This window comes from Cervus canadensis, chromosome 32, assembly GCF_019320065.1.
Source record: "Cervus canadensis isolate Bull #8, Minnesota chromosome 32, ASM1932006v1, whole genome shotgun sequence".
NCBI lineage: Eukaryota > Metazoa > Chordata > Mammalia > Artiodactyla > Cervidae > Cervus > Cervus canadensis.
The window spans coordinates 29888066-29905520 of record NC_057417.1 but is presented as its reverse complement, the minus strand read 5'-3'; the positions used below and the strand labels follow the sequence as shown (position 1 = coordinate 29905520).

The 17455-nt window shown below is 52.1% G+C and overlaps 3 protein-coding genes and 1 long non-coding RNA gene across 8 annotated transcripts in view; 2 read left to right on the top strand and 2 right to left on the bottom strand.

Annotated features, from left to right (window-relative positions):
* Positions 1-17455, top strand: part of LOC122432838 (60S ribosomal protein L12-like) — a 144937-nt gene that overhangs the window by 69893 nt on the left and 57589 nt on the right. The window lies entirely within an intron of this gene.
* Positions 3946-6598, bottom strand: LOC122432846. Its single transcript, XR_006266976.1, has 2 exons — positions 6294-6598; positions 3946-4322 (listed from the first exon to the last, which is right to left on the bottom strand). It is a non-coding gene; the product is annotated as an uncharacterized LOC122432846 (long non-coding RNA).
* Positions 6729-9618, top strand: COPS6 (COP9 signalosome subunit 6). Its single transcript, XM_043455067.1, has 10 exons — positions 6729-6874; positions 7090-7215; positions 7627-7758; positions 8084-8172; positions 8261-8323; positions 8621-8668; positions 8744-8858; positions 8939-9031; positions 9125-9225; positions 9362-9618. The coding sequence occupies exons 1-10, from the start codon at positions 6808-6810 to the stop codon at positions 9500-9502; spliced, it is 975 nt and encodes a 324-aa protein (XP_043311002.1). The 5' UTR covers positions 6729-6807; the 3' UTR covers positions 9503-9618.
* On the bottom strand, positions 9897-17394 carry MCM7 (minichromosome maintenance complex component 7). Of its 4 annotated transcripts, none has more exons than XM_043455003.1 (15): positions 17237-17394; positions 15971-16050; positions 15280-15444; positions 14984-15108; positions 14729-14909; positions 14300-14437; positions 13847-13996; positions 13544-13658; positions 13324-13455; positions 13043-13126; positions 12382-12775; positions 12044-12127; positions 11275-11443; positions 10419-10528; positions 9897-10277 (listed from the first exon to the last, which is right to left on the bottom strand). In XM_043455003.1, exons 1-15 carry the CDS (start codon positions 17265-17267, stop codon positions 10076-10078), a joined length of 2160 nt encoding a protein of 719 aa, XP_043310938.1. In that variant the 5' UTR covers positions 17268-17394; the 3' UTR covers positions 9897-10075. The 4 variants fall into 4 exon arrangements, with proteins under 4 accessions (XP_043310938.1, XP_043310940.1, XP_043310939.1 ...); XM_043455005.1 differs by lacking the exon at positions 17237-17394 and adding an exon at positions 16694-16737; XM_043455004.1 differs by lacking the exon at positions 17237-17394 and adding an exon at positions 16340-16604.

The following is a 17455-nucleotide window of genomic DNA, read 5'->3' as shown; positions in this document are numbered from 1 at the left end:
CAGGCTCAATCGCCTGCCTCGGCTCTGGCTCCAAGTAGGGGACTCCTGATCTAGCTGGAGCTTGGGTCCCTCTCCCCTCCCCAGCCCTCCCCTGTCCCCTCCCGTCACCCCGGGGCCAAGGGAATGACCATTAAGAAGTGGATGCCAGATGCAAACGTGATGAAACAGTTAATTTGTTCTAAAGATGCAGCTGTGGCTTTTCAAACAGATTAGAGCAGAATTGTATCTATTTTGTTCTCTATCTCAGAAGAGACTTCCATAAGAATTCATCTTTGAAGTCATCTGGGCCTAGAATTTCTTTATGGAAGGACTTTTTAAATTCTTGATTGAATTTTTTAAGATTGTAAGACTATTCTTTTTTTTCCCTTTTTCTTTCTTTTTTGGCCATAGCAGGCGGCATGTAGGATCTCCTCAACCAGGGATCAAACCAGTGTCTCCTGCCGTGGAAGCTCAGAGTCCTAACCACTGGACTGCCAGGGAAGTCCCTATAAGACTATTCATATTTTTTATTTCTTCTTGAATCATATTGGGTTTGTTAAGTTCTTTCTACGAATTTATCTGTTTCATCTAAAATCTCTAATCTTCTTGTGTGATGTTGGTACTATTATCTTATTATTGAAATAGCTGATTTTGAGCCGTTTTCAAACAATGTTCTGTGAACCTGTGTGGGTCCCTGAGACCAGGTGGTCTGGGAGATCAAAACTGTTTTCATAAGACAGATTGTTTTTGTTTTTTTTCATGGTATTGACATTTGAAGTGATGCTATGAAAATGTGAAACTGCTAACGCTTTAGCATAAATTCAGGTAGTGGCACAAAACTGAACTGTTATATTCTTCATTGCTATATGCTCATAGCTTTTAAAAAAATCCAGTTTCAAAAAAAATCTGGTTTCATTTAAGAATATCCTTGATGAAGCAGTAAAAACATTAATTTCATTAAAAAAATACTAAGCCTTCTCAGAGGTCAATAGAAGGAAGAGTATTGGTGGCCTTATGTGGGTCTCATGTCAGACAATAGCTGTCTTCAGAGAAGGATGTCAGGACTTGGTTTAGGGTGGAAGGGTCGGGGTGGGGGGTAAAAACAGAAATCTTCCCAAAGAGTGTGTGAAGAGAGCCAGTTCTCTTTCTTTTTAATATTTTATTTTTATTTATGTACTTATTTGACTGTGCCAGGTCTCAGTTGGGGCATATGGAATCTTTAGTTGCGGCATGTGGAATCTAGTTCCTGGACCAGGGGTTGAACCTGGGCCGCCTGTGTTGGGAGTGTCCAGTCTTAGCCACTGGACCACTAGGGAAGTCCCCCCTAAGGGACAATTAACAAGGAAGCTGCCCCATCTTTACTGCTCCAGGGCAGCTTGTCTCCCAGAATGCAGAAAATTTTCTTAACTTATTTGTCTGGGAGTTGCATTTATGAAGTAACACACTGTGGAAAGAGCTGGCCTGTGAAAGCTGCTGCTTCGAGGGCAAAACCTTTTGCCAGCCCCAAGGCCAGCCCAGGAGCAAGGACCACACTCCACCCTGGCTCTGGATGACCATCGCCACCAGGCCAATTTCTTCCCATCACTTGGCCCCTCTTGTCCAACATCGCAATATAGGACCCCAGAGGACTGAGACAGGCCTCTAAGTACTTGGGCATTCTGGACAGTGGGAGGAAGCAGGCTTGGAGCTATGGAGAGGGACAGACAGGACATCTGGATGTCCCTCTATTCCAGCTCTCTGGGTGTGAGCATTCTTAGGGGATGCACCTGAACCCTAGGCTGAATTCGAGGGGCATCCCCGTTAGTTTTTAGCAGTTACTGGAAATTGATGTGCAATTCTTGGTTCTTTATTCACCTTTCTACTCAGTGCCCTAAGATTTTGCAGGGTGATCGCATTCTCTGCACCCCTGGAATCAGAGAGGGCCCTTACTCCTTGTCTTTTGGTCGATACCTCAGTGCTGATCCCTCTGGGTCACCCCTTTACACCACGCAGCCCACGGCGGCAGCAGCTCTGGGGCATCCCAGCTGTGAGCGCTTCTTGCTCAGTGATTGGAAGTTCCTGGCCTTAGGGAGGTGTTAGTGCTAAGATGCAGTGCTTCACCACACATGTAACTTAGCCTCTTCAGACTCACTTGCAGGTGGCTCAGTGGTGAAAGAATCCACCTGCAATGCAGGAGACACAGGAGATGCGGGTTCAATTCCTGGGTTGGGTAGATCCCCTGGAGGAGGGAATGGCAACCCACTCCAGTATTCTTGCCTTGGGAAATCCCATGGACAGAGGAGCCTGGTGGGTTAACCATCCTATGGGGTCGCAAAGAGTCAGACACAACTGAGCACTCATGCTCACTCAGACTAACTCGTGTGAAGTAGGGGAAGGAGAGTGATGAAAGGCCCCAGACAGCACGCAGAATCTGACGGCAGGAGGCATCTCAGAGCTGGGACCGTGAGGAAGCAGCCACTCCCTGCAACAGCACCACCTGCTGAAACCCCCAATCTGGGGTGACGCAACTCCAACCTGAGTTAACTAGACAGAAAGAGTCTAAAAGGCCTCACTAGTCAAATAGAAATGATCTATTTCAAAATGTAGTCAGCCTGGCCCAAGAAGGGTTTTAGATGAAAAAGTGGCAGCTACCGCCTTGGGAGAAACCACCTGAAGCAAAGTCATGGGTCGATGGGGCCCTCAGTGTCAGAGTGTACCCTAAATGCCTGGCTTTGCTTCACCTCCTGCTGGTCCACACACCTTAGCTTAGTAAGGCAGCCTGGCCACTGACTGTGGCCGTCGCCACTTGGTCAGCCCTCTCTCGGGTAATGATCAGGATGAAAGGGATGGAGAGCTCTTTAGACTTATTTTGAAAAATTAAGTTTCTGCCCTGACCATTTGTTGGCCTGACACTTCTTTTCTTTCCCTTAATCACTACCCCAGGCCAGCCTGGCCAGTAGACTTCTCTGAGTGCAACCCGGTCAAAAGGAAGCCTAGGGAATTCCAGCTTCATTCTGGCCCAACCGTCAGGAGCTCTTGTTGGGTTGATGTGGTTCCAGGTCACTTGATTGAGGGCACTGCTCTCTCCAGCTCCCCTCCAGAGGCTCATACATGCTGCGGCAGGCTGAACAGTGGCCCCCCAGATTTCTGGGTCCTAATCCTTAGCACCTGTGAACATGGCAAAAGGGATTCTGCAGATATGATTAAGAATCTTCAGATGGGGAGATTATCCCAGTGGGCCCTGAAGGTCATCCCAAGTGTCCTTATAAGAGGGAGGTAGAGAGAGTACTGTAGAGGGCAAAGTGGTAATGAGACAACGAGAGACGTTTGAAGATACTGCTAAAATACTGGATTTGAAGTTGAGGAAGAGGCCATGAAACAAGAAATGCAAGGAATGCAGTTCTAGAAGCTGGAAAAGACATCAAAAGGGATTCTCCCCTAGAAGGAATGTGACCATACAGACACTTTGGTCTCAGATCAATGGAAACTATTTCAGACTTCTGACCGCCAGAATAAGTGTGTGATGTTTTAAGTCATAAAGTCTGTGGTCATTTATTACAGCAAGAATAGGGAACAAAAACATGTGCCAAGGTGGAGGGAGTTATGGGTCTTTGTAAGTTTTTAAAAATGCCTCGTTGCTCACACCTGACTCTTCTGAACAAAAGGTCTGGAAAGAAGGGGTAATTGGTGAAAAGGAGAATTCACAGTTACTGGAGTGTGACATCCATCACCATCTGTAGTTACTTTTTTTTGTGATGAGAACTTTTAAGATGTACTCTCTTAGCAGCTTTCATAAATGCAATGCAATATTAACTGTGGTCCCCAAGCTGTCCCTGAGAATCTTTTCTTTGCAGGCTCTCTGAGCAGACCGTCTGCTGTCTTCCCAACCAGCCCAGTCACCGCCACTCTGTGGAAGGAAAAGTTAACAAAACAACCAAGTAATACATTATGTTTAGTTTTGTTGGGAGAAAAAGAACCAGGGGATGGTTGCTTTACCCTGAGGTTTTGAGGTGTTTTATTTTTTTTCTCTAATTCAATGCACTTAAAAAAATTTTTTTTAAAACAAAGATTTATTTATTTAATTTTTTGGTCATGGTGGCTATTTGTCGCTGCATTTGGGCTTTCTCTAGCTGCTGCCAGTGGGGGCTACTCTTCGCTGCAGCGCGCAGGCTTCTCACTGCAGTGGGTTCTCCTCCACAGGCTCCAGGCGCATGAGTGTCAGGAGTTGCCGCACACTGACTCGGTAGTGGTGGTGCACCGGCTTAGTTGCTCGGCAGCGTGTGAGATCTTCCTGGATCAGGGACCGAAGCAATGTCCCTTGCATTGCAAGGCAGATTCTTAACCACTGGACCATCAGGGAGGCCCTTTTTACAAAAAAGAAAAAAAAAGAAAAAATAGGCAAGCTTGTGATAAGCTGCTGTCTCTTGGGGAGGCTGCTTGCCTCTTTTTGTTTATTTGGCTGCTGCGGATCTTAGTTGCGGTGTGTGGGAGAGATCCTGACCAGGGATCAAACCCAGGCCCCCTGCATTGGGAGTGCAGAGACACAACCACTGGATCACAAGGGGAGTCCCTACTCCTCACCCTACTTCTTTAGCATATACTTTTCCAAAGCAACTCATTCAATTTCAAAGTCATCTTTAAATTTCACAATAACTACTGTTTTTAGTTTTATAGTTATCTGAACAATGTTTCAAAAGCATTTGAAACAACAAAAAGACAGGAATTCTGTGAAGACTGAAATAGCAATGCAAACCAGCAACTTTAACACCAGTATAATCTGTCTTTTTTTTTTTTTTTCAGCCTTCAGTCCATCTGAGAAACCTTATACTCCTGAGTAGCTGCCTACTATTTAAAAGAGATACATATTTCTGACCTCATTTTTCCTAAATGAGGTATGTGTAGAGAAGTGAAGTTCTTCCATAACCCTCTCAGTTGACTCAGAGATTTGTCACTCACTGGGGGTAAGAATGAGAGAGACTCTTTCTTATCTTCCCTTTGGCCAGAAGACCTCTCTCCCTGCAGGATTTCTCAGGTCCCTTCCTTTGAGGGCTGCTGGCCTTTTAACTTCTCTTCATCCAGGCTCCATTTAGGAGTGATTGCTTAATTCACAGAAGTCACCCTTATCACAAAAAATCTCCTGGGATCTGCTGGTTCTGGGCACCAGTAGGCTCCACAGGGTCAAGATAGAGGTCTCTACCTGTTCTCTGGGCTTTTCTTGTGGCTCAGATGGTAAAAAATCTATACCTGCAATGTGGGAGACCCAGGTTTGATCCCTGGGTTGGGAATATCCCTTGGAGAAGGAAATGGCAATCCACTCCAGTATTCTTGCCTAAAGAATTACATGACCAGAGGAGCCTGGCAGGCTATATAGTCCATGGGGTCTCAAAGAGTTGGACACGACTGACTGATGCTTAGGAAAAATGAGGTCAGAAATATATACCTCTTTTAAATAGTAGACAGTTGCTCTGGAGTATAAGGCTTCTTAGCTGGACTGAAGGCTGGGGGAAAAAAAAAAGATGATTCTGCTGTTAAATTTGCTACTTTGCATTGCTATTTCAATCTTTACAGAATTCCTGTCTTTTTGTTGTTTTAAATGCTTTCGAAACATTGTTCAGATAACTATAAAACTAAAAACAGTGGTTAGGAGCTGTTTAGGAGGGATTACTTAATTCACAGAAGTCACCCTTATCATCAAAAAACATCTCCTGGGATCTGCTGGTTCTGGGCACCAGTAGACTCCATACGGTCAAGATAGAGGTCTCTACCTGTTCTCTGGGCTTCACTTATGCTTCAGATGGTAAAGTGCTTCTGCCTGCAATGCAGAAGACCCAGGTTCAATCCCTGGGTCGGGAAGATCGCTTGGAGAAGGAAATGGCAACCCACTCCAGTATTCTTGCCTGGGAAATCCCATGGACAGAGAAGCCTGGTTGGCTACAATCCATAGGGTCACAAAGAGTCAGACAGGACTGAAGCGAATTCACACCTGCTCTGTAGGAGGTAACACTTTGGGTGCAGTGCAGACATACACTGAAAGAGCCAGCTAGGTTGTAGAGGCAATGAGATGGGAGATGGGGTAAAGGCAGTGTACCCAAGTTGCTTGGGTGCAGGGGTGGGGAGAGGGCTGGAGTTGGCCAGGTTTGCCAAAGTTAAGTTTGGCAAAACTGATGGAGATGGAAGGTAGAGGGAAGTTGCGGGGGGTTAGAAAACGCTGGGGGTGTTAACAGAAAGAGGAAAGATAAGCCGTGTAGACAGAGTCACTCAAGACCAGGCTCCATTGCAAAGCATTCACTCAAATATCACTTAGGTGCCCCTGTGTCACGTATGGATTTGGTCACCTGTGTTACAGTGATGAAGGCGACAGAGGGCCCTTAGGTGGGCGTGAGTGAGGCGTGTGAAGGGAACAGACATGAGGGCCAGTGTGGCTAAAGCACGGGAACCAAGGGGCAGCAAAGTAGAGCCCATGGCCAGCTGATCGGCAGGGTCCGAATCTTGCAGGGCCCTGCAGGCCGTGATTAGGGATTTGGGTTTTATTCCGAGCGCAGCAAAATGACGTTTCATTCATTCTGCCTTAGGAACTAGGCGGCGTTATCCCAGTTTTACTGAAGAGGACGATCAGGGTGGGGTTAGGTAATTTGTTCACGGTCAGTTGCAGGCGAAAAGGGGCTACAAACAGCTGTCGGATCTCCCTGCTCCGGGCCCGCCCGAGCCGTCCCCGCAAGGCCAAGTAGGAACCGCCCGGCGTGGCCCAGGATCCCAGCAGGCACGCGCCTCGGCGACAATGCGCATGCGCCGCTGCCTACGGAAGCCGGCAGAGAGGGGGCGGGGCCGACGCTGGCGGGCGCGGGGGAAATGGCGGCGACGGCGGCAGCGGCGAACGGGACCGGAGGGAGCAGCGGGATGGAGGTGGATGCTGCAGGTAACGGGCCGTGCGGGGGCGGCTTCTGGAAACTTCCTGGCGGGCCCGTCGAGGCCTTCCTAGAGTCCCGGGAGCAGTCGGGGATGGCGAGTCGGCAGCGAGCTCCCTGGGTTAACTTGCGGGAGGGATGGATGGCCCGACTCTGCCGTCTCCCTTTCCCGGCTGCCGGGAGGAACGTGGGGCCTGGACTCTCACCGCGTCTTACGCCTCCTTAGTCGTCCCCAGCGTGATGGCCTCCGGAGTGACTGGCAGCGTTTCAGTCGCTCTTCATCCCCTCGTCATTCTCAACATCTCAGACCATTGGATTCGCATGCGCTCGCAGGAGGGGCGGCCTATGCAGGGTGAGTGTTCAGCGTCATTCTCCAGCCTCCTCCCCCCAAATAGTGGTCCTTTCTCCTTCCTTTGCTGAAGCCAATTCCTCCTCCGCAAATCATCATTTCTCTAGTACTTGGTTCACATGATCTCAGACCCTCAGGCTATTATTAGAGAAGTTTGAGGATTCCTTTAAGTGTTAGTCGCTCAGTCTTGTCCGACTCTTTGTGACTCCATGGACTGTACCCTGCCAGGCTCCTCTGTCCTTGGAATTCTCCAGGCAAGAATGCTGGAGTGGGTTGCCATTCCCTTCTCCAGGAGAATCTTCCTTACCCAGGGATTGAACCCAGGTCTCCTGCATTGCAGGCAGATTCTGAGCCACCAGGGAAGTCCTTGAGGATTCCCTACCTTCACCTCTCATGTGTCCTTTTCTCCTCCAGTGATTGGGGCTCTGATTGGGAAGCAGGAGGGCCGAAATATTGAGGTGATGAACTCCTTTGAACTGCTGTCCCACACCGTGGAAGAGAAGATTATCATTGACAAGGAATATTATTACACCAAGGAGGAGCAGTGTGAGAGGGGAAGAGACGTGGGGGAGAAAAGTGGGAGTGGGGAATAAAAGAATGGGGAAGATGGAGAGGGTTGGGGAAAAAAAAATAAACAGAGAAATGGGACCAGATCAGAGGAATAATGGAGAGTAGCTGAAGAGACTTTACAAAAGGAACACATACGGGTTATTCCCTTCAAAGAAAACAAGGAGTGAGAAAAGAAGAGATCAGTTGTTCCATGTGGAGCCAGGATGGGAAGGGGAGAAGCTGGTAAAAACACACCAGGAGTTTCAAATTAAGGAAGGATGATTTAGAGATATACTGTGTGTCCTGGCCCCTTTCTCTCCAGTTAAACAGGTATTCAAGGAGCTGGAGTTTCTGGGTTGGTATACCACAGGGGGGCCGCCTGACCCCTCCGACATCCACGTCCATAAGCAGGTATACACGTTCACACAGGTACATACTGGGGCGGGGACGAGAGAATGAGATGGACCCTGACACGCGTGTGCATCCTCCCTTCTTCCAGGTGTGCGAGATAATTGAGAGCCCTCTGTTTCTTAAGTTGAACCCTATGACCAAGCACACAGATGTGAGTACAGTGACCCGGTGCCCACTTTGTCCTGCCTGTTGCTATGCCCCTGCTTTTACTGTAAGACATCTCTGTTGACTCTCCTTTTTGCAGTTTACCATCTGTGAGATTTTAGTCACTTAACCTTTAAACTGCATTTTCCGCACATGTAAAAATGGAAATGAGTTCCGCTTCAGTAGGTCCTTGGGAAGATTAGCTGAGGAAATGGAATGTGAAAGGGCCAAGTCCAGTTTTTGTGCTTAAATAGGTTCAGGTGTCTGACGTTTAAAGAGTTGTTCTCTCGTCTCTTCTTCGCAGCTTCCTGTCAGCGTTTTTGAGTCAGTCATAGATATAATCAATGGAGAGGTAGGTAATGCCCAGTCCTTCAGCCCCTGCCGCCCGCCCATGGGTTTCCTGCTTTTGACCCTGTGTGCCCCACAGGCCACCATGCTCTTTGCTGAGCTGACCTACACTCTGGCCACAGAGGAAGCGGAACGCATTGGTGTGGACCACGTGGCCCGAATGACCGCAACAGGCAGTGGAGAGAACTCCACTGGTAAGGGTGGCTGCGGGGGCTTCCTTAGAAGTGGGGGGACGGTGTGGCCGCCCCTTCTCACCCTCGGCCTGACCCCCCAGTGGCCGAGCACCTGATCGCCCAGCACAGCGCCATCAAGATGCTGCACAGCCGCGTCAAGCTCATCTTGGAGTATGTCAAGGCCTCCGAGGCAGGTAGGACGGGGGTCTCCCTGGGTCCTGAGGCGCTTTCCTCTCCCTCCGGGGGAGTGACAGCTTCCACATTAATGCAGCTTCTTGTGCCTTCAGGAGAGGTCCCCTTTAACCATGAGATCCTACGGGAGGCCTATGCTCTGTGTCACTGCCTCCCAGTGCTCAGCACAGACAAGTTCAAGACAGACTTTTACGATGTGAGTGCAAAGCCCAGGATGGGGAGGTGGGGCTCACGCTGCCCTCTGCATGTAGGACACAACGGGCTTCTGTGTCTGGGCACATGGTGGGAGACCCAGAGCGGCCGGGGAACTGCTTTTTTCTGTTCCCTCACAGCAATGCAATGACGTGGGGCTCATGGCCTACCTTGGCACCATCACCAAGACCTGCAACACCATGAACCAGTTCGTGAACAAGTTCAATGTTCTCTATGACCGGCAAGGCATCGGCAGGCGGATGCGGGGGCTCTTTTTCTGACAAGAGGGTACTTGAAGGGCTGACGTACAGGGGTCAGACAGCTGTCAAGGGAAGGGGTGCTACACTCCCTTGAGAGGAACCTGTCACTAATAAAAGGGGAGCAGCCCCTCAGCACCCCTTCTAGTGGCTCTGTTCTCTCCTGTGGGCACTGTGGGTGGCTGAGGGGGAGGCGTTTGTGTTACTGCAGCAGCCAGCGCTCATGAAGATGAGAAACCTGCCCAGGGGGCAGAAGTACTGTCCATACGTTAGACTGACAACTGGAGGGGGTGGGAGAGCCCACTGTGGTCCTGTGTTGGTGCCTTGGCAGGCAGAGCAGGAAGTCCCCTCCGATTTATTGAATGGCTGGACTAAGGTAAGCATAAAGGGAAAAGACTAGAATCCAGAAAACTCAAAATCCTGTTTGAACAGAAGCAGCAAATGGACACACACTTTATTAGGAAAAAGAATGAGGAAAACAAGTGCAGCTTGGGCAAAAAAGGGGACCTTCATTTCCCCTCAAGAGCATTGTCAGACCATCAAAGGAAGCCGGGCAGGACAATATGCAGAGCAGATCCAGTGTCCAAGTGACTGGACTCACACAAAAGTGATCCGTGTCCGGGCAGTGTTGACCTGCCAGACGTTGAGCTCCTCATACTCATCCAGGGCCGCCTGGAACTGAGCAGGTGTGAAGCCACGAGAGATGCAGCGCTGCTCTGCCTCGGAAAACCGGACACTCTGGCCCTCCGAGACCAACTCACGGACCGTGGCAAATATCACATCTGCTGGTCTCTGGGTCCTGGATGGACGAGTGTGGTGTGTGGTCAGGGTTAGAACTTTGAGGCCAGCACCGCAGACCCAGGGGTGCAGAAGCCGCAGGATGGGTTTCCTGCTAAAGAGGGTCAAGGTGCCTCCTGCCACCCTCTGCTAAGCTACTCACCTAGCTGTCTGCCCCTTGTCACCCAGCAGTGAGTCCTTGGACATCTCCATCAGCCGTATGGCTTCATTCACATCTTCCTTCTCCACAGTGTCCACCATTCGCAGACGTGCCTAAGGGGAAGGTAGGGAGAGATGGGCACAGGAGGAGGGGGATGGAACCAAGTCAGGGAGGCCCCCACCCTGCTCCAGCTTTAAGGCTGGGCACCTCAGCGTTCCTACTCACAAAGGAGTAGCGGCCCCTCCCCGCCCACCAGGCATCCGCAGCGTGGGGCCGGCACTGTCAGACCGAGACAAGTGCAATGCCCGGGGCAGCGTCCAGCAATTGCCCAAGTCTCCGCCTCTCAACACTGGCCAGTCCCGGCGTTCAGCTGTCCTGTGAGGGAGACCAGACCCTTCTGAATCCACTGGGCTCCCCACCATGACAGATGGAGCTTGGGGCGCTCAGCCGAGAAGGTGACTGGCAGAGGGGTAGTGTCCCTGGGGCTCGGGAAGTGCTGGCTCAGCAGTAGGTCAGGTGATCACACTACCTGCACGAACAGCACTTTGGAGCCCCCAGGACGATTGTCCAAGGCATGACGGTAGAAATGAAAGTTCCCGACACCGGAGCGAGGTTAACCCACCCGCCCCTCAGCAAGATCTGAGAAACAGGGAGCAGCCTCTCTCCTGGGACGCTGGGCGTGCCCTGCCGGAGCAGCAAGTACCCACAGTGCGGTAGCACACGAGGACCACTATCTGCACTGTCAGCACTTTAGCCCCGGCAGGGCCTGAGCAGGAGGCAGGCGGCAGCGCAAGGACAGGAGGGCAGGCCCCAGCAGAGCCCAAACGGACGATCCTCCAGCACACAGACTGGCACTCACCAGAGCGGTGGACAGTCGCAGGATAGCCAGCAGAGTCCGGGCCGAAGTGTAGGTGGCGTCCTTACTGGCCCAAGCCTCTCGCCTCATCTCCACATACGCCGCCGTGATGTAGTCGGCCAGAGACTCTGGCACCGTGGGCTGCTTCTCCCGGCACATAGCTATGTACCGCCTGTGGGAAGGCAGGAGAGGTGGAGAGTGTGTTTATTCTGCATTGAGTTGGAAAACTGGAGTAAAAAAAACTGGAAGGGAGGACACTTTTTAAAGTAGGAAACAACAATTGGTGGATGATTAAGCTTAAGTATTACTGATGGATTTCTCCAAATGCAGCATTTCAAGTTATCCCCAACTTTTTTCTTAAAAGGAAAACAGCCTTTGCACAATTGAGACAAATCCACCTGTCTGTAAGAGATGGGTTTTGTTAATTCATGAGAACAGCTAAAAGGGAAAAACAGCAGTAGGAATCCCTAGGAGTCCTTGGACAGCCTCCTCAGAGAAGGCAATGCTGTCAGATACCCATGCAGCAGAAGCCAGCTTTGCCAAAATCTGCACCTGTTAATAACCCTCAGACAGGCAGGTGGAGGTGTGTGAAGGCAGGTTTCTCCGCTGTGGTTTCCTACAGCCAGCCCGGGGAAACCAAGACTCCCTGTTCCCAGACCCAGGACACCAGAGGAGGGGGGAGGGATGAAAGCTTTTTAAGAGAAGCACAGAGGGCAGGACACTGCCTCCCGTGGCGCCCAGGGGAGTGTACAGCCCTGTCTGGCTGTCCTACCTCATCAGTTTCATGTCCAAAGGCTCAAACTGGGCGGGGGGCTGCCGGCTGTGCTGGTGCACGTAGGTGATGTGCTGGGCCAACCTGGGGGGGAGGGGGGAGGTAGGCAACAGGAGCGCTGGATCTCGTGCCCCCTCAGCGCTCCACCCCACAGCCGGGTCATCAAGGATCATCGGCACTTCAGCCCTGACCCCTTCTGAGAACTGTGGAGCGAGCCCTGCGTTTAAGGGGAAGGTTCTGGCGTTTCCCTAAGGAGACAGTGAGGGGTTTCCCAGTCTCTCCTCCCCGCACAGAGAGGGCTACAGGGGGTGTCTCCCCGCGTGCAGAGCTGCAGTCACCTCAGGTCATTGTCTCGGTCGGGCCGGTCCTGGATCAGCCAGAGGAGGTCAAATCGGGAAAGCAATGCTGCAGGAAGCTGTATATTTTGCTCCAGGCTGCGGCGAGGGTTGTAGCGGCCGTAGGCAGGGTTGGCGGCAGCCAGGATGGAGCAGCGGGCATTGAGCGTCGTGAGAATGCCCGCCTTGGCGATGGAGATGGTCTGCTGCTCCATGACCTCATGGATGGCCGTGCGGTCGGCCTCTGCCATCTTGTCAAACTCGTCAATGCAGCACACTCCCTGGTCGGCTAGCACCAGGGCCCCGCCCTCCAAGGTCAGCTCGCCACTCACAGAGTCTCTCAGCACAGCTGCCGTGAGGCCCACCCCGGAGGAGCCACGGCCTGTAGTGTACTGGCCTGCATAGAAGGTTCAGGAAGGTAGACACGCACAGGGGTGTTTAGGAAGAGAGAGAACGAGGGAGCCACAGCAGGGCAGAGGGAACGGGGCCGGTGAGGCGAGGCCTGTGCTGAACTGCTCTACGGACCTAGCCGGGCCATCCTGAGGCTGTGGCAGGTCTGGGGGTGACAACATCAACACCCATCTTCAGTCCCTGACCCTCCCACAACGGACGCCTGGCGGTCCTCCCTGTCCTCAGGTTGCCTCTCCCAGGATCTGATACTCACTGCGGGGAGCCAGGCGGTCAATGTAAGACAGGAGCTGAGACTTGGCCACACCAGGGTCCCCCATCAGGCAGATGTTGATGTTGCCTGGAGGAAGGGAAGGAAGCCCCTGAGTGACTGTTCCTTCGATGCAAGTTGTCTGCACACAGAGAAAAGGACTATTGAGGTCTGCCTGCCCTGTGTCTAATCCCACCCTGTGCCCATGAAATCAAGATGCCGGCTTTTATTCTGTGACCGATGGGACCCTGATCCAGCATCCTTTCTTCCCCGATGCCTCCACTCACCCCTGATTTTCATGCCTCGAGGAGACTGGTCCACCCCTCCCACCAGCAGGAGCAGCAATGCCTTCTTCACATCTTCGTGCCCGTATATCTCTGGGGCGATGGAGGCCGCCAACTTTTCATAGAAATCCTCCTCTGTGGGAAAGCAAAGACTCAAGAGTATTTTCCAGGGGAAAGAAGTGCTTGGGATAAACTCACATTTATCTTCCCGCCGACCCCTCACCTGCGATTTGCCTCAGCTCCTCCCTGCTCAGCTCTCCGGCCGCAGACTCATCCTCCTCACTCTTACTCATTTTCACAATCCGATGGGCTTCCAGGTAAGTTTCTGAGAGTAAACCCTTGGGCAGGAAACCACCAGGGCGTGAATGAAGTTCTCTACCTGCCCACCCACACGATTCCCTCTGGAGTTCCTGACAAACCCTTTGGTTCTGTTCTGCTATTGACACTTTTCTGCAGGGCCCATAAAAGGGAGGGATGAGGAAGAAGGGATCACCACTTGCTCCTCCTCTTAAACTCCCTTTCTCACCTGGACCATCTGTCGGAACCCAGCGCGCAGGATCGGCAGGAAGATGCCGGTAACGCTGACATGGTCCCCAGGCTGGGCGATCCTTGTGTTCTCTCCTTCTACCAGCACCGTGATGCTGCGAGGGATGTTTCCCACTGGCACTTGGTCGCTCTGGGGGAGAAGGGCGCTTGAGGCCGGAGGGCTAACAACCTCCCCTCCCGCGCACACCACTCTGCCACTCCCTGGCCTACTTGGCCCCATATAAACCGACAGAGGGAACCTGAGCTCTCCTTTACCATATCCCAGCTCAGTCAGAAAGTTCCAGAGAAGCCTGCCTCCTACTCTCTGCAACTTCTCTGCCTCAGCTCCTCTCTGTTCTACTTTCTTCCCTCTATTTCACGAGTGACTACTGAAGTTGAGTGAACTCCCCACCTCCAACTTCCCTGGGCCCTGGACCTCATACCCCAAACTCACATGTTCCTGCATCTTCATCTCCTGGAATTTGATGAATTTGGAGCCACGAGTCTGGAGGTACAGTCGGCCTCCTGAGCGGTTGGTCTGGCACTCCTGACTCGGGCACATGATCAGAGGCATGAAAGTAGGAGATTGGATCTAGAGTGAAAAAGGAAGCACCAAAGAAGTCATAAGGAAAGGAGCCCCTCAGTCACTGGAATCACGTCTCTCCTTCAGCAGAGACCATGGCACTTTCGAGAATGTCTTAAGCCATACTAGATAGACATTGACAGACACAAAGAAAACAGACTGGATGGAAAGACCACTCCATACCGAAAAGTGACCACACAGGCGTGTTTTACAGTAAACAGAAAAGACATCAGATAAACATCAGCAGACAAAATTCATTCTCACAGAGTTAAGTGTTCCCGTTCTCTGCTTCATACATACCGGCTGGTAGGTTTCCGCCCCGCACTGGTCGCAAGTGTAAGTGGCCACCACCATCCTTGGTTTGACTTCAGAGACACGAGTGACAATTCCACGCACTGTTACTAGTTTCCCCACAGAGTCAGCCCGTACTTCCCGGATCACACGAGGCTTGTTACTGCTGGGGCCTTGAAAATACAGCTCACTAAGGGAGAAAGTGGTCATTATCAAGAGTCTGGGGACCTGAACCCTGCGCATGTCCCCACCGTGGCCACTCACAATCTGCGCATGAGCTCAGGAGGGTACTGGTTTTGAGGGCTTCGGGCTGCCCCCGGGTCACGGCTCCGCTGCTCCATCATTAGCCGGTGCTCAATGTAAACATCCAGGACATCTTTATTTACTACCTAAAAGAAAAGGAAGGAAAACAGGAAAAGTGAGTGGCAGAATGGTGAAAGGAGAGAACGTTAAGAGTGCCAGGTAGAAACCACTGACCCCTTTGGGTCAGCTTGGACAGCATTAGTACCCAGGAAGTTTTTCGACACAAACCTAAGTTGTGTGCCCTGCATTTTTCTCACCTCCCTCTCCTTGTATTGAGGCAGCAGCTCTTGAACAGCATCAGCAAAGAGCCTGGCATAGCGCTTGGTGTTCTCACAAATTGAGTCCACCAGCTCAGGGTCATCCTCAGCAATGTCATCTAGGTCTACGTACATGGCCACTTGCTCCCGATGAGCCAGTCGAACCTGGGGTGAGGAAGAGAAAGCAGTGGAGCCAAGTTTATCTCACCTGTGTTCACAAGCAAAAATTGGTCACTACAAGCTCAGCACACAGGATCCAGGCTCCACAGGGGAGAAAGATGTGTATCACTACGTTCGCAATAATTAAGGTCTTTTCAGGGATTGAAGGAGCTGAAACTGAGTCTTGTTGAGTCTCACATTGCTGTGGCACAGTGGCAAAGGATTCGCCTGCCAGTGCAGGAGACACAAGAGACATGCGTTTAATCCCTGGGTCAGGAAGATTCCCTGGGGAAGGAAATGGCAACCAGCTCCAGTATTCTTGCCTGGAAAATTCCATGGACAGAGGAGCTTGGTAGGCTACAGTCACGGGGTCGCAAAGAATTAGACTGAGCACAGACACAGCACACAGTGATACACAAGTATCAGGTGTGGTGCTAAACTCATCACTCCCAGAAAAACATACCTGCTAAAATAAGCCAGGCCTTAGAGCTCAAGTCACCACCCCACTCCATCTACCTAACTTCAGACTCACCAACTGGTTCCCATACTTGAACTGCTTCTTGCCAGATTCTTCATCCTGGTAAAACTCTTGTAGGAACTTCTTCACTTTTTCTGCAAGGAAAGAATAAAGTCGTAAGGATGGACTTTTCTTCATATACCTTACTACAAACCCCTGATAGAGATCTAAAAAACTTACTTCTATTTAAAGTGAAATCTCTAAACAAATTAAATGAACATTCAAATAGGCCTACGTAATTCTCCCCAACAGAGCAAAACTCCTTTTCGCAAGTCTGTTTTTACCTAAGGAAGAATAAGTGGCCCCTGGCAGTTTAGAGTATTACCCAATACGCTCCCCCCCCAGGGGAATTCCACTCTCTGCCTTAATTAGAAATCTCAGTACCCTTTTCTGAGGGCCTCCCACACCCGGCAGCATACTCAAGTCTCACGGTTCTCAGCTTTCCTTCTACGTGCTTTATTCCCCCTTTCTTTCGGTCCCTTAAATTGCTGCTCTCCCGGGGATCTCCGCCACCAGGCCAGTCCTCCGCCCCACCCCCTCTCCCGCCACTGCTTCCGCTCTTAGTAAACAAAGAAGCACATGGGCCCAGATGCCGCCGCCTCACAGCCCGGGATTCCTCCGCCCGAGGAGGGAGCCCGTCCGGCGATTGGCCGGCTCGCCGAGGGCCACCCTGCCCCACCCCACCACTTCATCCATCGGCCTCCGCAGAAACCCCTCCAATTCCAGGCACGCCCCCACCCTCGGTCGCCCTCTCCGAGGCCACCGCGCGGAAGGACACTGTTTACACACGACACTCCCTCCAGCAGCGTCGCGCAACTTCCGCCCGCCTCCACTTCCGCTAGGAGGTGGACCTAACGCGGCCCAATCGCGGCGCGCAGCGGCCCGGGACCGCCCGCCCCACCCCGGGCTTCGGCGCGTCTTGGGGCGCTGGGAGTACCTAAGCGCGCGCGGAGAAAAGCGGGACTGGGGGTTGCTGGTTAGATAGGCCTCTGAGGGCCTGCTCTGTCCCTAGCGCGACCCTTCCCTCTGGAGCTTCCAGCTCGGGTGTCCGCACCGCCCCCCTCCACGACTCCTTTCCTGGACACGATCACCAGCTCTCCCCCGGCCTCGGCGGCCCGTGCGCATCCCAGAAACCGTGCGCCTCCACTCCACCACTTCCCTACCCTGCCTCCGGCCTCGCGCGCCAAGAGCCCGGTCCCCCAGGACTCCAGCCCACACCAACAGGTGTCGCCCAGCAAGCTTCCCGCGCAGAACGCCCCTCCTACACTCGCATTCCCTCACCTTTCTCGAGCACGTAGTCCTTAAGTGCCATTGCTGCCGAGGACCGTACAGCAGCGATTGGCGGGCTCTGAGCTCTCACTCCCCGGTCAGCAAAAAAACGTCCGCGCGGCGGACTGCGGCCGACCAACCGAAATTGGCGCGAAACGTCGCCCCCCACGTGACCAGCGCCGCTGCGTGAGGGCCAATCGGAGAGGATGCCCTTCGCCCCTCCCGCTTGCC